Source organism: Erpetoichthys calabaricus, chromosome 15 (genome assembly GCF_900747795.2).
Source record: "Erpetoichthys calabaricus chromosome 15, fErpCal1.3, whole genome shotgun sequence".
In the NCBI taxonomy this organism is placed as follows: domain Eukaryota; kingdom Metazoa; phylum Chordata; class Cladistia; order Polypteriformes; family Polypteridae; genus Erpetoichthys; species Erpetoichthys calabaricus.
In genome coordinates, this window is record NC_041408.2 from 3,967,950 (window position 1) to 3,992,849 (window position 24,900).

General features: G+C 43.2%; 1 protein-coding gene across 3 annotated transcripts in view; it reads right to left on the minus strand.

Moving 5' to 3' along the window:
• The window catches only part of susd4 (sushi domain containing 4), a 59,355-nt gene extending 45,556 nt beyond the window's left edge, over positions 1–13,799 (minus strand). The window contains exons 1-2 of one of the 3 annotated variants that reach the window (XM_028820180.2): positions 13,640–13,799; positions 13,084–13,247 (exon numbers count right to left, since the gene is read on the minus strand). In XM_028820180.2, coding sequence (XP_028676013.1) covers positions 13,084–13,210 — 127 coding nt within the window. In that variant the 5' untranslated portion in view covers positions 13,211–13,247; positions 13,640–13,799. Of the gene's footprint in view, positions 1–13,083; positions 13,484–13,639 lie in introns of all 3 variants that reach the window. The other 2 variants (XM_028820181.2, XM_028820182.2) reach the window with 2 other exon arrangements.
• Positions 13,800–24,900: the final 11,101 nt, after the last annotated feature.

Here is a 24,900-nt window from a genome sequence, read left to right on the forward strand (position 1 = left end):
CATATGAACTATACTATACTACATTATACACTGAGGGCTCAGAAGGTATTGAGACACCTTCACTTTTACGCATTTTGTTATTTGCAAAAATCACATCAACGAGTCGGAGTCAGGAGACAGCGGACAACACTCAGTGGAGGACAGAAGGAACAATTGTTTATTTTGTGTTATTTTGGATGGTCTTTGGAAAAGTGATTGATGGAAACACGCCAAGGATGGATAAATATCTGTTGTTTTATTCTAAAAGAGAGAGACAGAGATAGATAGCGTAGTTGACAGGATTAAACAGACAAACAGATTGATATTAATTTTAGTGTAGTCGGCAGGATCATAAGATTACATAGATATCGTAGTTGGCAGGATTAGACAGATAGATAGATAGATAGATAGATAGATAGATAGATAGATAGATAGATAGATAGATAGATAGATAGATATACAGTGTATATTATATACATCTCTCTATTATAATAAAAAAATCTTGGGAGACAAGACTTTTTATCCTGTGACAAGACATGATCTTTTTTTCAGAGAGATACTTTCACGTCCGGTGAGACGAGACTTTGTGCCAAGAGATTTAACCAGGCCCGGGGCCGGATATAAAAGACAAAGAGTAGATGAGAAAGCAGAACGTCGTAAAGAATTCAAAAATGTTGGAGAGATACACATGCGGAGCAGGTTAGAGATAATGGAAGTAAGAAAATTCGAAAGTCTCAAAAACAATGATAGTAAACATCGCATTAGTGCAAACAAATGGAAATTATTACTCAGTGAAATAATGGAACAGCGAAACAAGATTGAATATATTGTTTGGCTTTAAACTTTAAGTCGGAGACTTGTAGATCGTCTAATGCATTTTGCCATCGGGGTAGAGTAGCGTTTCTTCCCAATGAAGAGGCGTATCCGCGAAAATTAAAAGATTTGTTGTTTGGTGAAAGTGAAATCCCGTGAGAGAAAATTTCAAGCCCCGCGAGACAAGACTTTATGCAAAGAGATTTGGAGAAGTCCTGCGCACATCTAAAACATTTACAACCACGCACACCGTCCAATCATCTCTCATCTGTGTGAATGCTATTGTCAGACACAGTTTGTGTAGAGAGAAAGAAACGATATTCACTCACTGGCAGTTATACGTTGCGTTGTCACAATGTAATTCCAAACACGGAATCAAAATTCAATGCGATATTGACGAAAAGGTAAAAGCGAAAAGAGATCGAATATATGGACATACTGTAGGTGGTATGACAGAAGTATGGAGATATTGTTTGGCTTTAAACTTTAAGTCGGAGACTTGTAGATCGTCTAATTCGTGTTGCCATCAGGGAAAAGTAGTGTTTTCTCCCAATGAAGAGGCGTATCCGTGAGAATTAAAAGATTTGTTGTTTTCGAGTGTCAGAGACGTGAAGTTGCCGGCGTGTAGCGTACGCATGGTGGTTGGCGAGCGAAGCCCCCAGTATATATAAAGTGTTTATATATTTATATACACACACTCTTTTTTCTACTCTTGAAATTCTGTAAAGTTTTTAATTTCCCCTTGGGACAAATAAAGTACGTCTAATCTAAAGCCTTTCATTTGAGATATTATGTTAAAAGACCACAGAGTGTCAAACTACGGAAACGTAAAGCGGAGCAGAAAGCTCATCCAAGTGCAGGCTCGTATTTTTTGATCGGCTGATCTTTTCAAATCTTAACCTTCAAAAGGACAAAGCCGACTGTAAAGCATTAATTGAAATGGCGATGTTAAGGTTAGTCATACATTTTATATCAAAATGGAACATTAATTAGTTTGCCAGCTGCAGAAAAAAAAAAAAAAAAAAAAAACACAGCGGGAACAACCTTGAGGGACGTCAGATGGACTTTCTCCTGAGTGATCCATTAACAAAGCCGGCTGTGTACGGTGCATATTAAAACGAGAAGTATATTATTATTATTATTATTATTAACTCCAACCAGCCTCTAATGGGATGTCACAAATGCTGCAGAGAACAACATGCTATAAAACGGTGGTCCTGCATAAAAAGACATTTTACAGAGGAGTTTGAAATGTGTGTTATATCCAAACACCCTTTAGCCAGCGACATTGAGACATCCCTTACTGTATATCCATCCCTAACACTCTGAGCCCGGACTGGCAGCAATGCAAACAGGAATCAGCCCGGAATGGGGCGCAATTCCTATTCAGGGTGCATTCCAGCATACTGGTACTCAGCATCACGAATTGGTTTGTTTTTGGGTCCTCGAAGGCCGCCAGTGTTTTTTTAGGTTCGTTTCCAGGGCCGTAGCCTCTGAGATGCGTAAATCGACGTGACGGGATCAGAGGGCAAATCCTTATTCAATTTGTAGAAAGCAAAACTCTGACATTTTTGTACTTTTGGTTTTGACCCTCTTGTTCCCTCAACCGTGACTATTGTCTCTCGTATTGGGGTTTTGTTTCTCTTTATATTTATATTTATTGTTGTTTTACGCACATCTCCAGGTTTTTGCTCAAACGTTTATCTGCTGACAGATCAATCACACAGGGATAATTAACACATTATCCGTATTTTGGAAATGTATAGAGGCTGAAGAAACTCGAGCCAAGTGACAACTTAAAGTAGAGAAACACGTAACAAAGGTGCACCTTTTTATGCTTTCACACGTTTCTCAGGAGCTTTACTGAGAAATCTCAAGTTTTAATGGAGTATAAAATTAACGAAATTCCTGATATAATTTGTCCCAACTGCTGTCTGTTGTAATATAGTCTCACAAAAACGGAACCCTATAAAACTATTTTTAAAATTTTTTAACAATTATATTTTATGTTGTTCATGTAGACAATAGCGCAGATTATTTATGGCTCATAAATTGCCAGCATCGATATCATGCATCCAATTCTTTTCAGTTGGGAATTGAATTACCAACCGCAAAAGACGCAATTCTTGATCACTTGATTCTAGAAACTGATTTATATTACGTTCCAACAAGTTGTACGATTCTCTCTCATTCGATTCTTGCATTGAATCATTACCCACGAATGAGTCACATGAGAGTCTTTCATTGGATTCTCGAAGAGAAGCATTCATCCAAACAAAGACACAAAAAATAGGTAGCTTTTATAAAATGATTATTAACCCAAGAAATACCAGCCGAACATTGTGTCTATGACACCGAAAACATATATGGGGACAGAATCTCTCACTAATAAAGCTTAAGGAGATCAGAAAATGAATCAAGGAGACGTACACGAATCATTCCACACCCTACATGCACAGACATCGAGAGCGTGTGATTTTAGAATACTGGCTGCTATAATACATTTCTTACAGACCAAATAATGGGAATGGAGTGATTTATAACATCATAACTGGATTTGATATTCAGGGGGTCCAAAGTGTTCATTTGATATTGTTCAATTCCCAGATGAATTATTACCCATGAATGTTTCTTAATCATTTGGTTCTCAAACTGATTTATTACCCACGAATGAGCCACACAATTCTCATTCATTTGATTTCCCAAAGTGATTCATTGCCTATAAATGAAGTTAATTCATTTTCGTTCATCTGATTCTCAAACTGAAATCAATACCCATGGATAAGTCACACAATTTTTGTTTATTTGATCCCCAAACTGATTCGTTACCCACAAATACCATACAGTTCTCATTCATTTGGTCCTCAGACCAATCATTACCCAAGAACGAGTCCAATGATTCTCAATCGTTTCATGGACCAATATATTGGCCCCCAATGATTTTCATTCATCGGATTCCCAAACTGAATCAATACCCATGAATAAGTCACACGAATCGGTTTGGGAATCAAATAAACAAGAATCATGTGACTTATTCATGGGTATTGATTCAGTTTGAAAATCAAATGAACGAAAATCGATTGATTCATTCATGGGGGCAATAAATCGGTCCATGAATTGATTGAGAATTGTTGGACTCATTCTTGGGTAATGATTCCATCTGAGAACTATACAGCATTTGTGGGTAATAAATCGGTTTGGGAATCAAACAAACAAGAATCGTTACCCACAAATGCCATATGATTCTCAATCGATTCCTACGCCAATTTATTGCCCTCACGAATGAATCAATCGATTTTCATTCATTTGATTCTCAAACTGAATCTTTGCCCAGAAACGACTCACATGATTCGCCTTCATTTCTTACTCGAACTGAATCATCCATCAGAACAAAGATGGCATCGAAAAAGACACAAAAAATATGCAGCTTTTAGAAAATGATTTCTAATGTAAGAAACTGAGCCACAAGTTAATTCTAGGTCTCCAAAAACCAATATTCAGACAGAATGTCAATGATAAGTCTTAAGGTGACGAGCAAATCCTTTTAAACGTCCAGAAATCTTAACACATCGTGTTGCATGCGCAGACATCAAGAGCAGGTCAATTCCATGAATGTGACATCATTTTGGAGCACTGGCCTCTATAATTCTTTCCTCGCAGACCCAGTGGCTTATAACATCATAACATAATTTTGATTTTCAAGCTTTCGGGGGGTCCAAAGCATTAATTGGGGTTCGTCCAATGCCCGTACTAAATGATTACCCACAAATGAGTTACACGTTTCTCGTTAATTAGATTCTCGAACTGAATGAATCGTCAAAACAAAGAAGGAAATTTATAACAACATAACGTGATTTGATTTTTAGGCTTCCTGGGGGTCGAAGGTGTGAACCGGGGGGGGTATTTCACACCTTTTGATTTTGAAGATGTAATACAAACATCTTGAGACAATGCTAATATTTAACAGTGATAGATAGATTTCTTTATTGTCATTATGCATACACATAAATTTTTTTGTTGGTAGGACTCGGCTTCAAGGCAGAATACTTAAATACACAATACACTATAAATAATAAAATAAACATAATAAGTATAAAAGACAGCAGCAATAAGACATCATCAAGTCCAGACTTTTCCTGAGGGTAGTACGCCTGCAGAGACCAGTGATCTGTGTGTGGGGGTCTGCAGGGGAGGAATACGAGTGTGTGTGTTTGATTACGAGGTAAAGTGCGTGTGCACGTCTACAGGGGGGCAGGTTAAGGGTAGACGTATGTGTGTGTATCAGCAGGGGCAGATGGACTTCACAGCTCTGGGGAAAAAGCGGTCTTTCAGTCTGCTGGGACGTGTTTTTATGTTTCTTTACCGCTTTCCTGAAGGCAGTGGTACAAACAGTCCATTTCTTGGATGGGTGAGATCTGCAGCTATACATTTGGCCCTATTCTACACCCTTCCAGCATATACAGAGTCCAGGCCTAGGAGAGGACTTCCCACAATCCCCTGTGCTGTTCTCACCACCCGTGCCAAGTCCTTCCTGTCCTGTGCAGCTGCCGTACCACACTGTCATACTGTGACAGAGAATGCTTTCTATAGCGGATCTGTAGAAGTTTGTGAGCAGCCGAGAGGAGAATCCAGCACGTCTCATCTTCCTGAGGAAGAAGAGTCTTTCTTGGGCCTTCTTTACCAGGAGAGATGAGTTCAAAGACCAGGTCAGATCTGATGTGATGTGGATACCCGAGAACTTGATATTATCCACACACATTACAACCTCCTCACGTATGAATATTGGAGCATGTTCTGTTCTTCTGGACCTCCTATAATCCACAATGATCTCTTTGGTCTTGATGGTGTTCAAGATGAGGTTGTTGGCTGAGCACCATAGTGCTAGGTGTTGTATCTCCTCTCTGTAGTGAGTCTTATCATTGTCTGATATGAGACCCACCACGGTCATACCATCCGCAAACTTCACAACCATATCTGTGGCATGGATGGCAGAGCAATCTTGTGTAAATAATGTGAAGATTAGATCCTATCTAATAATTCAACTGAACACCAGCAAAACCAAGGAGCTGGTGGTGGATTTTAGGAGGCCCAGGCCCCTCATGGACCCTGTGATCATCAGAGATGACTGTGTGCAGAGGGTTCAGACCTATAAATACCTGGGAGTGCAGCTGGATGATAAACTGGACTGGACTGCCAATACTGATGCTCTGTGCATGAGAGGACAGAGCCGACTATACTTCCTTAGAAGGCAGGAGTCTTTCAGCATCTGCAATAAGATGCTGCAGATGTTCTATCAGGTGGTTGTGGCGAGCGCCCTCTTCTACGTGGTGGTGTGCTGGGGAGGCAGCATTAAGAAGAAGGACGCCTCACACCTGGACAAACTGGTGAGGAAGGCAGGCTCTATTGTAGGCACGGAGCTGGACAGTTTGACATCTGTGGCAGAGCAACAGGCGCTGAGCAGACTCCTGTCAATCATGGAGAATGCACTGCATCCACTGAACAGGATCATCTCCAGACAGAGGAGCAGCTTCAGAGACAGACTGCTGTCACCGTCCTGCTCCACTGACAGACTGAGGAGATCGTTCCTCCTCCACACTATGTGACTCTTCAATTCCACCCGAGGGGGTAAACGTTAACATTATACAAAATTATTGTCTGTCTGTATACCTGCATTGTTATCACTCTTTAATTTAATATTTTCTTTATCAATATGCTGCTGCTGGAGTATGGGAATTTCCCCTTGGGATTAATAAAGTATCTATCTATCTGAAGAGTGCTGGGCTGAGCACACAACCCTGTGGTGTGTCTGTGTTAAAAGCCAGTGTGGCTGATGTACGATCTCCAATTCTAACCACCTAAGCCATGTTAGTGAAAGTCCCTGATCCAGAGACACAACGATGTGGACAGACCCAGATTATGAAGCTTTTGTACCAGCTTGTTCGGGATTACGGTGTTAAACGCTGAACTAAAATCAACGAACAGCATCCTAACATAAATGTTGGGGAACTGCAGATGAGTCAGGGCTGTGTGAAGTGCCATTGAGATGACATCCTCTATCGATCTGTTCCTCCTGTAGGTGAACTGATGGTTGTCAAATCCAGCAGGGATGGCATCCTTGAAGTACTTTAGGAGGATTCTCTCAAAGCACTTAATTATTATTGGGGTCAGAGCCACAGGGTGGTAATCATTAAGGCAGGTGACCACTGATTTTTTAGGCACTGGCACAATAGTGAAGGATTTGAGGCAGACATGGACCATTGCAAGTTGTAGAGAAAGGTTGAAAAAGAAAGGTGATGAGACTTCAGATGCATAAAAATGAATAATTTGGAGGAAAAAAAATACAAAAACGTTTATGAAAAAAAAAGTTTCAGGATCGACATGGACCCCTGGTGATTGTTACACCAAAAAAATAAAAAAAAAAAAACAGTCAAGTTTCCCCTTTAAAAATGAAGACTCGAAATGAGATGATAAAACTTTGTGTTATTATTTACCAACAATACACGAACATCTCTCCTGCAATGTTTTAACAGTGCAGAAGTGAAATATTTTAAAATAACATACACATTTGGCAAAGGTCCTCCCAATCTAAAGGAGGGATTGGGCGGCACCCATTCTGGCATTCAGCGGCCACTTTTCACTCGTGATGGAGCATCGGGTCTCGTCCCTGCAAACAGTATTCCCCCCCTAAACGTATCAATGCAGATTTTGTGTCGCCCGAGATCACATGGCAGCATTAATTGAACTCACTCGCTGTGACACCAGTAACGTGCAGAAGCGGTGCGATTGACACATCCTATCTGCTTTGTGGTCGCTCGTCGCACACACACACACAGCCTTGTAGAATCCCATTAGCAAGACGGGGTGTCAAATGGAGGTTGTTAGCAGAAAAGTAATTTCAACAAGAACAACCGTGCGTGAATAGACACTGAGATGGTGGAAAAGGACAGGGAGATGGGAGCTTTAGAAGGTCTGGGACAAAACAAAATAAAAACCTCCATCCCCTATGCAATCCCAGGTCCCAGCTTGAGTAGCTTTGGTTTGACGAGGGGAGTGTTCGGCAACCATGAATTCTGAGTAATCCAAGTATGGGCCCTGGCAGATAACAAACCTTAAGAAGTTTAGAAGGCGACTAGCTGTGCTACCCGTCTAAGATGGGTGGAAATCTAAATAATCAATGTGGACCTCATGCTTCTTATTTGATAAGTGGGTTGTCCATTTGGTCAGGTATAATAATGCACGCCCGATCCCTTTCCCTCACGGTGGCCTTTTCGTCTTTGGATAGAGCCGTCCATTTCCTCACAGTACCATTGGTCCGGCTGACCAGTCTTATAGTCGACGGGTTTTGCTGGGTTTTTGGTGCCACGTTGGCCTGGTTTAACGACACTAACCTAGTCGTCTTGAAGCTTTGGTTTTGATAATTTATTGTTCTTTTCACTCATCCACTGTTTCCCTACAGAAGGCTATCATTCATTAAAATTACAGCCATAAATGTTGGTTTACATGACCCAAGTGGGTGCAAGAAAGTTGCTGGGGTATAACACTGGACAGCAGAATCTGCCAATAAGATTAAATTTTCTTATTTTAAAAGACCATCCATCTATTATCCAACCCACTATAGCCTAACTACATGGTCAGGGGAGTCTGCTGGAGCCAATCCCAGCCAACACAGGGCACAAGGCAGGAAACAAACCCCGGGCAGAGCACCAGCCCACCACAGGGCACACACACACACCAAGCACACACTAGGGACAATTTAGGATCGCCAATGCACCTAACCTGCATTTCTTTGGACTGTGGGAGGAAACTCATGCAGACACAGGGAGAACATGCAAACTCCACACAGGAAGGACCCGGGAAGCGAACCCGGGTCTCCTAACTCCGAGGCAGCAGCGCTACCCACTGCGCCACCATGCCGCCCTATTTTAAAGACCCTTATTTGTTATTTTTATCATCATTTCTGATTTTTTTTAGTTTTTCTTCCCAAGCCTGGCAACCAGATGGATATGCAGTAATTTGGACACTGGTCCTTTTATTAAAGAGGATAAGCCAATTTCTGTCTGCCTGGTGGTTGCTCCCTGTTGAACGTATTCAGTGTTAATGTTTACAGTGCATCTTCCATTGGAATGTATTTTGTAATGCCTGTACTAATAAAATGCATTGCATTTTCATTCCAACAGATGGTGCATCATTAAAACAAGCACTGCTTTTACGAATCCCATACCAAATGGCATTAAAAAAAAAGAGACATGGAAACTGGAATGCCACATAGATAAGTAGGCACACACATGTCCTTTTGTTAAGGTGGATAAGCCGACTTCTGCCCAACCAGTAGTTACTCTCTGTTTGGATGTATTCAGTGTTAATGTTTGCAGTGCAATGTCTACTGGAATGTATTTTGTAATGCATGTACTAATAAAATGTATTGCATTTTTCATCCCAACAGATGGTGCACCATAAAAACAAGTACAGTGATCCCCCGCCTATCGTGGAAGTTACATTCCAGACCCACCCGCGATAGGTGAAAATCCGCAATACAGAAAGACCACATTTTTTTTTTTTAGTTTAAGCCTTAAAATACTCCTCCCACATACTTTAAACACATGTAAACTAAGGTGCCAGGTTTCCTCCAAACGTGACACCTGCCATTCACACCAAAGAGTTCAATCTTTGTCTCATCAGACCAGAGAATTTTCTCTTTCTCATGGTCTGAGAGTCCTTCAGGTGACTTTTGGCAAACTCCAGGCGGGCTGCCATGTGCCTTTTACTAAGGAGTGGCTTCCGTCTGGCCACTCTACCATACAGGCCTGATTGGTGGATTGCTGCAGAGATGGTTGTCCTTCTGGAAGGTTCTCCTCTCTCCACAGAGGACCTCTGGAATTCTGACAGAGTGACCATCGGGTTCTTGGTCACCTCCCTGACTAAGGCCCTTCTCCCCTGATCGCTCAGTTTAGATGGCCGGCCAGCTCTAGGAAGAGTCCTGGTGGTTTTGAACTTCTTCCATTTACAGATGATGGAGGCCACTGTGCTCATTGGGACCTTCAAAGCAGCAGAAATTTTTCTGTAACCTTCCCCAGATTTGTGCCTCGAGACAATCCTGTCTCGGAGGTCTACAGAAAATTCCTTTGACTTCATGCTTGGTTTGTGCTCTGACATGAACTGTCAACTGTGGGACCTTCTATAGACAGGTGTGTGCCTTTCCAAATCATGTGCAGTCAACTGAATTTACCACAGGTGGACTCCAATGAAGCTGCAGAAACATCTCAAGGATGATCAGGGGAAACTGGATGCACCTGAGCTCAATTTTGAGCTTCATGGCAAAGGCTGTGAATACTTATGTACATGGGATTTCTCTGTGAATGTTTTTCATGTTGTCATTATGGGGTGTTGTGTGTAGAATTCTGAGGAAAAAAATGAATTTAATTCATTTTGGAATAAGGCTGTAACATAACAAAATGTGGAAAAAGTGATGCGCTGGGAATACTTTCCGGATGCACTGTATGAGTAACATAATAATAATCATCATCAGTTTTACCTTCTCCTGTATGGTCAAGGTCTTCCTCTAGCGGTTAGGCTCACTGCTACCAGAAGGCTTACAAGATGCAGGACACTTTGGAGCCATCATAGGGCTTAAAACAAAACGAGAAGCTCACAAAAGTCGGACCACAAGCAAGGTACGCAATACGCGATTCATCAGGGACCCACGCTCGCTGTTCTTGTGAGATTACACCACGTTAGCAGCAACTAATCAGAGCCCAAGAGAATAAAATCCGCTCTGATTGGTTGAGTCTCCTCTTTCAGCCAATAACAGGCTTTGTAAGAAATCATCTGGGTGCTGTAACGCGAAACTCTTTGTCTGCCGAAAACCGTATACTTTGTTATGAATTGGCTGCAAAGTACACTACAGGTAGGATGTACTTATTGAATTTTTCTGTGATAGAGCGGGGGATTACTGCACTGCAATTGACTTGCTATTGAAGACTCAGCTCCCTTAATTGTTTCTTTTTCCTTAACAATAACGACATACAAAATGAGCCATAACACGACCAGCAAACTGTGTCCATCATACAATATCTGAAAATAAAGAAAGATGAAGGTCTCAGGAGTGCTGATCTACTCAGGTCTCCAAAACATCTTAATAGAAAAGAGAAAAATCAACAATTTCAGAAATGTCTGCCATTTCACAATAAGAGAAGCAACAAGCCGTGGTATTAAAGAACGAGTTTAATTAACAACGAGACTCTGCGCCTGATGAAGAAACTGGTTGGAGTGGAATCGGTTGGAGTTCGAGGCCCTGACTTAGCTGGCCTTCTGTTGGCTCCTGCACATCACATTTCACTTCTGTTTGGGTGCCATTTAAGGAAAGAAATGAAGCAGAGGAACGAAGAAGAAATTCAGGGGAACAAATCTTAAAAAAACAAGTCAATTAAAGTGAATGGAAAAGGAGTTAATTAGCAGTAAAAACAGATCACTATTTAAGAAACAGGTTAGAATGAAAACCTGCAGCCACTGCGGCCCTCCAGGACTGGAGTTGGGGACCCCTGCCATAGGGGAACCATTTGTTGATTCCCAAAAGACCCATCCACATGAAGGTTCTAGAAACAACTTTTATTCATGTAGATTCGTGAATAACCCTGAATAGCTGGTAAAGGATCTGTGAAAGACCAGTGGGCCGCATGTTTTAATCGACTCTTCCTGCATACGTTCAGGATCACAGGCGAAGTCCACGATTTCTTAATCTGCTGGCGTCCTGCTGGTTATGCCTATCATACATTTAAGATTTCAGGTTGGGGTTTTTTTTTTTTTTTTTTTTTTTTTTTTTTAAATACAAATTTGGAAATTTTTCAAAGCACAAAGAGTCAAAACCGTTCCCAGAATAAAACAGTGCTTTGTAAAGCAGGAAGAACCACAGCATCCAGTAAGGAACCATAAAATGTGGATGATTTATGGGGACACGTCCGAAAAAGTGGACAAAAGACAGGCCACCAAACCAACTTTAGGATCAAAAACACTGAAATGGGACCAAAAGTGGAGAACGTGTATATACAGGGCTATTCAAAATGGAAGAGCAGACTTCAAAAATGTATTTCAAACAAATCGTATAAGACAGAAACTCATTCCACACATCACCAGATAAAGGAAAGTTCAAAGTGTGGTCCTGTGGTCCTTGAGGTTGCACGTACTCAACATGAGCACCACGTGTAGTGCGACAAACATCAGAACAGTAGACCAGACACGAGTCCAAGGGTCCTGAGTTTCTGAATTCACAGCTTCCTTAGTTTGATGTCACAAATCTTGAAGATTAGTGGGCACAGGTGGAAAAAATACTCTTTTCTTTAATGTACCCCTTTAGATAAAAATCTCATGGGGTAAAGGTCTGGAGACCTGGGAGGCCATAGATGATGAGCAAGATCTTGTTGTCCACCTCTTCCAATCTGGGATGGTGTCATTCAGGTAACACCGGACCTCCAAGTGGAAATGAGGTGGTGCAGTATCTTGCATGAAAAATGAAGTCATTCGAATCTTCTTGAAGTTGAACTTTTAAACTTTGATGTGTTGTGCGGAATGGGTTTCTGACTTTTACGGTTTGTTTGAAATACATTTTTGAAACCTGCTCTTTCATTTTCAATAGCCCTGTATATAACTCATTTACATTTATTTGTTTGACAAACACTTTTATCCAAAGCGACTTACAAAAGAGGTAAAGATAATCGAGTAACATTAGGTGCGGCCTTCTTTGTTCAGCAAGTGCAGTAGGACAGAGAACAACGCCACAAGTGAAAAGATGTCATAACTAATATATTTACAATCATAATTCATAAAGAGATCATACTGAATGGAGCAAGAGATCAACCAACAATATGAAAGATTTCTTTACACAAGTTTGAAAATGTTAGATTGACTACGTTTAATTCATTTAGAAGAATATTGTATACATGAATTATGCAATTAGTTAAATTTTACTTTTTTTGTATGTTAATGTGAAGTTAATGTTCCGATTAACTTTTCATTGTGTCCATGAATTTAAAAAAAGCACAAAATAATTCTGATGAGTTTCATTTTGCGTTATTTTAAGAGGGCAGGCGCACCCACGCCGCCGTGAATATTCCAAACAGCCCATATGTCCTGGGTGGGTCGGCCGGCTGGTCGTGCGGAGGACTGGCGCCCCGTCCAGGGTTGGTTTCTGCCGGGACGGACTCCAGTTCACTGCGCTTAAGCGGATTTCAGGATGTCACGACACAAACCTCGGCTGTCAGCCCCGTGCAGATAAGAATAAAGAGAGAGAGTTCTTACCGAGAGCAAAGTCCGCAGAGCCGAGGCAGCTTAGCAGGCTGAGCCGGCAGACGAGGCGCAGCAGTGGCGGCACACCGGAGCTTACGGGAGGATCTCCACACCTTGATCTCATTACATGGTGATGCATCTTTTACCGCCCACAAACATCTGATCGCTGCAATCGTCTGCAAGAAAAAATGAATTTGCGCACTCCTGGTTAGTCGGGGATCCCGAGCGGTGTCATTGCGAAGTGATAGCCTACAGCCGGCAATAAAGAAGCCGCAGCCGTAAAACGTAATCAATGACAAGAATTTGAAAAGCACGTGTCTTCCGAGATGTGGACTCCCATAGGCCTCCGTGCCCAAACGGATTATTTCATTACAACCAGCCACATTCCGTCACTGCACAGCCTGATAGCAACCTGTCAGGAAACACAATGCACTTTTGTTTTTTTTAACGCGGAAGTCCTCGACGCTTTTCTCATCTCCTACAGCCCCCCCAACACCCCGTACCCACCGCGACACGGACTCGATCGCTTGCCCTTGACTTGATCTACTGCTTTGGACGGGCTTCTTACTTGCAGATGTCAAGCATTAATGAAAATTCCGCTCTCCTTCGCCTTCCTCGTTGCTGATGCATGGGGTCGATCTCTCAGACACTGCTGACTTCCAAAGGAAAATTAGCGGCTGGAAGCGGGAGCGCGCGGCTCCAGGTGTCGGGAGCGAGCCGACGCCGACGAATGTGCTGAGCGCTCAGAGTGGGTGCCGTTCACGCGCCGGGCGCGCACCAATCCCAGACATTGCTACTGATGCCGCAACCCTCGGGGCTCACTGAGGACAGCCATCAAGTAATTGTATTTGGCATCTCCCTGAATATACAGTGCGTTCAGAAAGTATTCAGACCCCTTCACTTTTGTTACTTCCATGTAGTTTGATGATGGAGGGCACCTTGCACGTTGGCATGCACACACCACTGCTGAAAGAAATGTAGAAATAAATAGAGATGACAGTTTGATGGCCCTGCAGAGCACATGCTGGAAGACGAAGAGAAAGAAATTAACACAAGCAAACACACTCGTGATCTGTAAAGGTCAACCTGCACAGAGCCATCAAGCTACCAATCTCTCTGTCTATGTAAGTAGTTTACTTCATTTGTCATAACACGTTTAGTTCGAAATAATATTAATTTAGCTCTCCATTTATATGCCTACTTAATAAATATAAGTCAAATTACTCAATTCTATATTATTGTACAGTATTGGTTGTATCCCAACAAACTCGCAAACAGTCGCCCCCTGTGGGCAGTCCATGAGCAGTGTGAGCTTGGCAGAACCCGATAAAGCACCACACTGGCCAAATGTGGGTTTGGCTCAAAGGCCTCTAACTAGGATGGGCCCTTGGGCGCACACCCAGAATGCCCTGCTGGTAGACCTTCCCATGCCTCACCTTCAGTCAGACAGATGCCATGAGGTGTCCTGTAAAACAGGATCCAAGGCAGGGGGTCGGCCTCACCACCTCGACTCGGGGTCAGCATCGGGGTCAGCTTCTTCTCGTGTCCTCTCGGCTTTCTCCATGTCCTTTGGTTTCTTCTTTCAGCTCATGCCTGGTGGGCATGGCTACTGTGAAGGACTGGCGCTCAGTCTGGTGTTGTTTTCCTGTTGCTGCCCACCGACAATGCCAGTCGATACCCATTTAGAGCCCTAATTTGCAGACGGCGCGCCTCATTAGCAGGCAGTCAGTTTTAGTCTTCAAAGACTCGGGGAATGGGAGGTCCCCACATGTTGTCTGGAGCACAACCCCCCCACCAGTATATACTGCCAAATTTATGACACCCCTTAACTTTAGGAAACGGCGCCAACTAATGGATTGACCGGCTCAGGCTGTAACAGGCATTCTGAATATTTTTGGTGCGGGCAATCCTGCCAAGATGCCAATGTCACCCATACCTAAATCTGCCACCTCAGCCTTGACTCTAGCACGTCATTTAAAGCACACATTACAAAGTTGTCCAAAACATGTTTCTTCCATCTTAAAAATGTTAGGAAATTAAGGCGCTTTTTAAATAAACAGGATTCTGAGAAACTAATTCCTGCATTTATCTCTAGTAGGATTGACTACTGCAATGCGGTGTTCACTGGATGTTCAAACTGTTCTTTATACAGCCTCCAGTTAATCCAAAATGCTGCTGCGAGAATTATTACAAGAACAAGAAAGTACGAACACATAACTCCAGTTCTTAAATCCTTACACTGGCTCCTGGTTAAGTTTAGGGCAGACTTCAAAATCCTCCTTTTAACATATAAAGCATTAAATGGTCGAGGTCCGTCTTACTTGTCTGAACTTATCATGACTTACAAACCTGAGCGCTCATTAAGATCTCAAGATGCTGGTCTGCTTATGATTCCAAGGATTAATAAAATAACAGTGGGAGGTCGAGCTTTTAGTTACAGGGCCCCTAAACTGTGGAATGGTCTGCCTGCTACTATAAGAGACGCCCCTTCGGTCTCAGCAGAAGACTCACTACTTCAGTTTAGCACACCCTGACTAGAGCTGCTGATTAACTGTGCAGACTGCATCTCTGTTGTTAGTCATTAGCACTTAAACATAAGTAACATGACAGTTATAATTGTATAATAACCCTCACTTATTCTGTTTTTCTTCTCGGTACTCAAATGTGGCACTTGGTGCCCACCTGCCAAGTTGTTTGCCTGCCTAAGGAAAAGTCATCCCTGATGGAGGATCACAGGAATCGTGGGAGAGAGGGGTCCTTTCATCGGATGGCTGGCCCAGCACTGTTTCAGCCGTGGAATGGCTAAATGGGGGAGGCAGCTTGAAGGATGAGGTCTCCAGGACTCTACACAAATCCAAATCTTATTATGGGATATATCATCTACTGTTAAATTCTGCTCTGTACTTCTAAAATTTATATTTTTTATTTCTTACTATATTGAGAAATTGTTCTGTTCTGTGTACTGCATTGTATTGTATTGACCCCCTTCTTTTGACACCCACTGCACGCCCAGCCTACCTGGAATGGGGTCTCTCTCTGAACTGCCTTTCCGGAGGTTTCTTCCATTTTTTACCTACAAGGTTTTTTTGGGAGTTTTTTCTTTGTCTTCTTAGAGAGTCAAGGCTGGGGGGCTGTCAAGAGGCAGGGCCTGTTAAAGCCCATTGCGGCACTTCTTGTGTGATTTTGGGCTATACAAAAAATAAACTGTAAAAAAGGCAAAAAAAGTAGGCTGATAAAATGGATGGATGAATTTTATTGCTATGAATCTCCTGAGAGTAGGCCGGGCTGCTCAGGTGGACCAATCCTAACAAGAGGAAGATGAAGCTTAAATATCATCATCAACGTCTAACCATAAGGAAACACGCGGAGCTGCTTGAAACATCTGCATGATTTGACGATTCCCTGCAAAAACGAGCTCTCTTACTTTAAAAAAAAAAGAAATAAATATGGTCTGTCTGCTTTGCTCGACTCACAATGACAAACGGCTGCATTACCAGACGCTGGCATTTTTAAACCTTGAAATATTATTTCTACATGAGAACAGGCCTTGTCTTTCTCCAGGACGGTTGAAAGTCCAAATTTGTCTTTTCCATTATTTGTTTTTATTGCCTTTAGTGCAAACTGTGACTCTGAGGTTATCTTTTATCCTGGGGGGACGGGGGGATGGGGGGGTCCCACATGAACCCAGAAAGGATCACGTAAAGTGCTGGTGTACTTGAAATTGCTTCATAAAAAATGTTTATTGCTGAGCCGCCTGCCCAGCGTCCTCTGATTCATGCACTATAATTAGAGCTGCATTTAAATCCGTCGACTGGAGTCTGGCTAATTGTAATCCATTTCTCGACGTAAACGTTCTCTAATCAAATTTACACAGCCTTTAAAATCTTTAGAGAGCAGCCAAGACATTTTTCAGACAGACTTCTGCCCTGCTTCATCTCCTTATTGTACGCTAGGAAGCATGAAGATGTACAGTTGGCAGAGGTCAGCTAGAAGATTCCGTCCTTAATTGCCGACCTGCAAATCTTTCCATTTTGGGGGCAAAATGCCAACAGAAACGGGCGTATTTACAAACCGGAGCGATGAATGCAAAGGGGAACTCAAACTCCAAAACACCTGATTCTATTCTTGGCCTCTTGAGGGCGCAACTGGCATCTGGTAGGTGCTGTTAATGGAGTGGCGAACCCACAGGCCCACGCGTCTCAAGTTCTTTATTTTAATTTTATTGACTTTATTAAAATCAAATAACATTCCATACAAATAACCCAAGTTTTACAAAAAAAAGAAACCCAAAAAGGTTCAAAACAAATCAACCCCCACCTGAGAAAGAGAGCTAGGCCAGCAGAGTAAAACTTCCATCCATCCTGCTATGTCCTAACTACAGGGGTCTGCTGGAGCCAATCCCAGGCAGCACAGGGCGCAAGGCAGGAAACAAACCCCGGGCAGGGCGCCAGCCCACCACAGGAGTAAAACTTTAAGCTAGTAAAAATAAGTAAATAGATCAATTAATAAATGAATAAAAGATAAATGAAGTGACTTTTCCTATGAAGAGCCTCACTTGGACACCTGACATATTCTTGGTCTATTCTAGTAATTTTGCTGGTTAGCTCCGACACCTTCTTGGCTTCCAATTTATTTCTGTGGGAAAGATATGAGATAATCTGCCCTCTGTCACAGGTGGCTGGGGGGGGCGGGACACCCCGGAGGAGGGCCTACGCCTCCCCCACACCACGTGGGGGCGACCGCCCTGGTGGCTATGGGGACCACGGCTACAGAGCTTTGAAGTTCAACCCTGTAGGGGCCCGTGGCCACCACCAGGGGGCGCCCCAATGCCTATGGAGCCCTGGACCTCAGCACTACCGCCACACCTGGAAGTGCTGGGGGGGGAAGAGGATCGGGGACACCTTCCGGGTGTGCGGCCGGCACTTCTGCCACACTGGGGAGTGTCAGCGGAACAGCGGAAGATTGTCGGGAGGCACCTGGAGCACATCCGGGTGGTCATTAAAGGGGCCGCCTCCCTCCGTTCGGGGGCTGGAGTCGGGAGTGAAGAGAGTGAGACATTTGGATAGTTGGCCTGGACTTTTGGGGACTTTGAGGTGTGTGTGCACTTATTGTAAATAATAGTACGGAGAATAAACGTGTGTTGGGTGATTTAAACGTGTCTGCCTGTCTGTGACCAGGCTGCTTTCCACACCTCTTAAGAAGACCTTCAGGGTTTCCCAGAGTATTCCTGCAGAGACCTCTGAGGATGTGTTTGTCTCTAGAAAAAATATTGATTTGCTTGGATAGAAATTCTGTACAGTCTGCTAATAAAAGTGGATCAAGACGGCAGTATGTGGGGCATAATGATTTTAGCTCCAAAATCCATGCATCTCAAGTTCTCATCACACCCTTTGCCTTCCCGGCTTCTTGCTTCTGCCCCAGAGTGTCATTGCAAACCGCAGGTCCCTCACGTGAAGCCCCAACATCACCAAACGCCCATCGCAGGCCCCGTTTCACTTTAGTTAAGGTTAGGGTTGTGGGTGGGCCATCTGACTCAAAGGGCGTTTCATGACTGATGTTGTGGGCATTACCTGACAGGTATTGCAGGCTGCAATTAGTCCCTGTGAAGGATGGTGGCCAACATCTTTACTCAGCTAGGACACTTTCTAAAGGGAAGGAGAGGGTGAGATGGCTTTTGAAGGGTGCTATCTTCTCTAAACTGCTATTTGGCAGCCCCCCATCCCAGGGTGTAATGGCCCCTGTGAGTCCCACAGGGCTATATAGGACTTGGTATTTGTCTGCTCAGCCCTGTTGGGTTCCAGGGATGCCGCCAGGGGGAACTGCAGAGCCCTACATTGGGCTTCCACCACACCTGGGAGTAATTCCAGAATTCCCTAACGAGCCGCCTGGAGTTCTCCCCGGGTGCCAACTACCTCATAGTATGAGCTCAAGTCAGGTGGGAGAAGATGAAGCTTGTCTGTGGAGGTGGAAAGGCAGAAGAGGACGAAAGGACTATTGCTGTGCTTGAGACTGTGCTTACTGCAGTGGGGAGCGAGGGAGCAGGAAGGGCCCCCCACGATAAATAAACGCGTCTTGTGCTGGACTTGTGCCTCTGTGTCTGGGGTGTTGGGTGTTTGGGGAGCTGTATGCCCCCTGATTTCCACAACCCTCTCAGCAGGGCACTTTGCCATCCGTTATGATGAGGAGTCCCCAAGTACGTACATCCAGGAAACACTTCCAAAAATGTCTGCTTAGGGGATAGCCCATCAAACCCTGGGCTAGATACAAGGGCAAACGCAGGGTCTTCATAATAGAATAATAATAATAATAATAATAATAATAATAATAATAATAATAATAATAATAATAATAATAATAATAATAATAATAATAATAAAAAGAAAAAGTTTATTTTCACAAAATGCCCCAAGAGCTCCAAAGAGCACCGAAGGCAAACCAAGCGAGCAAATTTCTAATACAGAATCCAAGGCAAAGTTAAAATAACAGAGCGGCAGTTCAAAAAAATCACAAGATGCACAAGCACCATTTGCTATTTTTAATATCTATAAATGATTTAGATAGGAATAGAAGTAACAAGCTGGTGAAGTTTGCAGATGATAGCAAAGATAAGTGGATCAACAACTAATTTGGAATCCGTTATATCGTTACAGGAGGACTTGGACAGCAGACAGGCTTGGGCAGATTTGTGGACGATGAAATTTCATGTCAGTAAATGTAAAGAATTACACACAGGAAGTAAATATGTGAGGTTTGAATACACAATGGGAGGTCTGAACATTGAGAGTCCACCATACGAGAAGGACTTAGGAGACATAGTGGACTCTAAGCTATCGACTTCCAGACAGTGTTCAGAAGCCATTAAGTAGGCAAACAGAATGTCAGGTTATATAGCGCCTTGATGTGTGGAGTACAAGTCACAGGAGGTTCTGCTCAAGGTTTATAACACACTGGTGAGGCCTCATCTGTGGTCCTGGGTGCAGTTAGGGTCTCCATAAAGACATAGCAGCACTAGAGAAAGTCCAGAGAAGAGCAACTCGGCTGATTCAGGACTACAGGGGATGAGTTATGAGGAAAGATGAAAAGAGCTGAGCCAGGAGATGAAGAGGAGACCTGAGTGAAGTGTTTAAAATGATGAAGGGAATTAGTCCAGTGGATCGAGACGGTGACTTTAAAATGAGTTCATCAAGAACACGGGGACACAGTTGGAAACTTAAGGGTGAATTTCACACAAACATTAAGAAGTTTTTCTTTACACAAAGAACGATAGACACTTGGAATAAGCGACCAAGTGGTGTGGTAGACAGTAAGACTTTAGGGACTTTCAAAACTCAACTTGATGTTTTTTTGGAAGAAATAAGTGGACAGGACTGGCGAGCTTTGTTGGGCTGAATGGCCTGCTCTCATCTAGAGTGTTCTAATGTTCTAAGCAGAGTAAAAAAAAAAAAAAAAAATTCACCAACTCCCTGGCACATTTGATACAAGGAGCTGAGGGAATCCTTCACCTTTGTAGGGCAGAGGGGCAGTCCCTGGCACAAAACGAAAGGCATAGAAAACAAAGCAGACGACCACCAAAAGAAACATCAAAAATGAACAGGAAGGCCATAAAGTAAGAATATGCACCCCAGCTGAAAATACATCACCCGCCACCCAGAGAGTTCTACGCCTTCAACACCTTCCAACCTCTGCTCCTTAGGGACAAGCTGACAGAGATGGGAGTAGATTCATACCTGGTGTCATGGATCGTGGACTATCTTACAGACAGACCTCAGTATGTGCGTCTTGGGAACTGCACGTGTGACATTGTGGTCAGCAGCACAGGAGAGCCGCAGGGGACTGTACTTTCTCCGGTCCTGTTCAGCCTATATACATCAGACTTCCAATACAACTCCGAGTCCTGCCACGTGCCAACATTCGCTGATGACACTGCTATCGTGGGCTGTATCAGGAGTGGGCAGGAGGAGGAGTATAGGGACTTAATCAATGACTTTGTTAAATGGTGCGACTCAAACCACCTACACCTGAACACCAGCAAAACCAAGGAGCTGGTGGTGGATTTTAGGAGGCCCAGGCCCCTCATGGACCCCGTGATCATCAGAGGTGACTGTGTGCAGAGGGTGCAGACCTATAAATACCTGGGAGTGCAGCTGGATGATAAATTGGACTGGACTGCCAATACTGCTGCTCTGTGCAAGAAAGGACAGAGCCGACTATACTTCCTTAGAAGGCTGGCGTCCTTCAACATCTGCAATAAGATGCTGCAGATGTTCTATCAGACGATTTTGGCGAGCGCCCTCTTCTACGCGGTGGTGTGCTGGGGAGGCAGCATAAAGAAGAGGGACGCCTCACGCCTGGACAAACTGGTGAGGAAGGCAGGCTCTATTGTAGGCACGGAGCTGGGCAGTTTGACATCTGTGGCCGAGCGACGGGCGCTGAGCAGACTCCTGTCAATCATGGAGAATCCACTGCATCCAGTGAACAGGATCATCTCCAGACAGAGGAGCAGCTTCAGCGACAGACTGCTGTCACCGTCCTGCTCCACTGACAGACTGAGGAGATCATTCCTCCCACCACACTATGCGACTCTTCAATTCCACCCCTTGGGGGTAAACATTAAAATTATACAAAGTTATTGTCTGTATACCTGCATTGTTATCACTCTTTAATTTAATATTGTCTTTATCAGTATGCTGCTGCTGGAGTATGGGAATTTCCCCTTGGGATTAATAAAGTATCTATCTATCTATCTATCTATCTATCTATCTATCTATCTATCTATCTATATTCTATCTATCTATCTATCTATCTATCTATCTATCTATCTATCTATCTATCTATCTATCTATCTATCTATCTATCTATCTATCTATCTATCTATCTATCTATCTATCTATCTATCTATCTATCTATCTATCTAACCAGATGTCAAAAACACTCCCTTCATGTTCTGCCAGAATGAGGGTGTCATGAATCGAGTGCCCTCCAGTAGCAGGAAGGCTGCCCCACGCTGGACCTGCCAAAAAGCTCATCAGATGGCCGAAGCACCTCAGTTTGGCTCCTTTCGAAGCAGCGACTCTACCTTTGAGCTCCCCCTGACTCTCTAATGCTTCTCCACCCTGATGGATGGGTCTATATGTTCCGGTGGTCCTAGGAGCTATGCTGTCCATGTTAATTAGAGTCACCCAAGACAAATTGGCCCAAAGCTGAGGGTCCAAACAAACTGCTGCTCATATTGACTTCTATGGAAAGTGAAATGAGGGACCCCAGTCACCTCACCCAGAAAAGGGACACTGAGGTCCTGCGCAGTAGCCAGGCCACGCTCATCAGTGAGTGATTATGCCAGGGCACTTGGCTGGACACGGTGTCAAGTATCAACTTGTGTCGATCCACCAGAGGGTCCACCCCATTCAGGAGGAGCTATGACGGTCTGGTGCATTGAGGTTTGGGTAGTGCCACCTTTAAACAATGCCTATCTACATAAAAGGGCTGCCCAAGAGGTGACTTCATGCAGGATTCCACGTGTAGGTTAAAAAAAAATAAATGAATAGGCGGTAGAACACGGTGAACACTTCAGAGAAATGTAGCAGCCAACATGAAGGAGGTCCCATCTGTCTTGTCCTTGAACAAAAGACTGAACAAGCGCCAATATAAATGCATGGCAGGGCATCTAATGCGGTGGGTGACTACAAACTGCCAGACTGACTCAGATGAGCGTCTTTTCCAACCTACGCTCTCCGGTTAGCAACGTCAGTCTGCCTGGCGACGGCTTTAAGACTTACTTTTTTTTTTAGTAGAGATGGAAAGAAGTAAGATGTGAGTAGCTCTGGAAGGCTTTGAGCGGCACAGATATGCCATGACGCCCCCAGACGGAACGACGCAAATCTCTGATCTCAGCCTACAACCACCTGGCAATGGCGCCTTTGTCAGATTTGGCACGGAATTAAAGTGGATGGGTGGCACACTATGGCGATTGGGTTTGGAATCCCTGGACGATGATCATGTGCTCTTGGCATAGCCTCTATTGTCCATGCTGTTTTTCTTGCAGCCTTTTGAACTTCCTTTACATCCCAAGGATGTGCCTTTGAGTTTATGGAGTCTTCAATCTGCCAAAGTCCTGCTGCGTGTGAATTTGCTTCTGAGGCTCAAACCAGACTGGCACCTGATCCACACTGCTTACCATGCGTCACAGCTAAATTAATGGAAAGAATTGTTAAGGAAAAGACTGAGCAGGCCACGTCTGGAACAGGAGTGCTAGCAAACGCTCTACCTGGGGGTCAGACGCTGATGGTCGAATTTCACTTGTATGCAGGAATTCAAAGTGGAAGAAACAAAAGCAGACGACAGGAGAGCTGCATATGAGATCACGGATTTTGATTTTCAGAAGGCTTTTAATAAGGCACCATATGAAAGGTTTGTGATCGAAGTAAAAGAAGTGAAAGTTCAGGGCATAGTCAGTAGGTGGGCACAAAATTAGCTCCAACGTAGGGAGCCAAAGGGAAATGGTGAGGGGAACTTTTTCAGAAGTGGGTGATGTTATAAGTGGTGTCCAGCAGGGGTCAGTGGTGGGGCAGCCGCTCTTTTCAATATACATAAATGATTGGGATAAGAACAGAATCAGGGCACTGGTTAAGTTTTGTGGATGACACCAAACTCGACAGAAGGGCAGGTAAAGGAGAATCAGCTAACTTGTTACAGAAGAACGAGAATGGCACGCGGGACTCGGCAGATATGTGGATGATGAAACTCAATGTAAGTCAATGTGAAGTATTAGATCGATAGATAGATCTTTATTGTCATTACAAGTAAGAGGCAGAAATTTTAGATTTCAGTACACAATGGAATGTCTGAAACATCAAGGTATACCTTATGAGAAGAACATAGGGGTCACAGCGGACTCATCACTATCTACGTCAAGATGGTGTACAGAAGAGATCACAAAAGCAAATAGGATGTTAGGTTAGATATCACAGCTAGTCTAAGACGCGTTGAAATCTAAATAGTCAATGTCAGAGTTAATGTTTGCAATGCACCACATATTACAATATATTTAGTAATGCATGAAGTAATAAAACACATTATATTTGTCATTCCAACAGATGGCGAATCAAAAACATTTGTGGTAATAAAATGTGAAGCGCATTACTGCAAATGTTTTCTGATGCACCACCGGTTGGAATGACAAATCCAATGCATATGTCTCTGTTAAATGCCGTTTGTTATGGGATCCGTAAAAGCAGAGGTAATGTTTGTGATGCACCATTTGTTGGAATGAAAAGTTCAATGCATATGTCTCTGTTAAATAATATTTGTTATGGGATTCATAAAAGCAATGGTAATATTTGTAATGAGCCATCTGTTGGAATGAAAAATTCAATGCATATGTCTCTGTAAATGCTGCTTGTTATGGGATTTGTAAAGGCAGTAGTAACGTTTGTGGTGTACCATCTGTTGGAATGAAAAGTTCAATGCATATTTCTCTGTTAAATACCATTTGTTATGGGATTCATAAAAGCAATGATAATGTTTGTAATGAGCCATCTGTTGGAATGAAAAATTCAATGCATATGTCTGTGTTAAAAGCTGCTTGTTATGGGATTTGTAAAGGCAGTAGTAATGTTTGAGGTGTACTATCTGTTGGAATGGAAAATTAAATGCATATGTCTCTGTTAAATGCTGTTTGTTATGGGATTCATAAAAGCAGTGGTAATGTTTGTAATGAGCCATCTGTTGGAATGAAAAATTCAATGCATATGTCTCTGTTAAATGCCACTTGTTATGGGATTCATAAAGACAGTATTAATGTTTGTGATGTGCCATCTTTTGGAATGACAA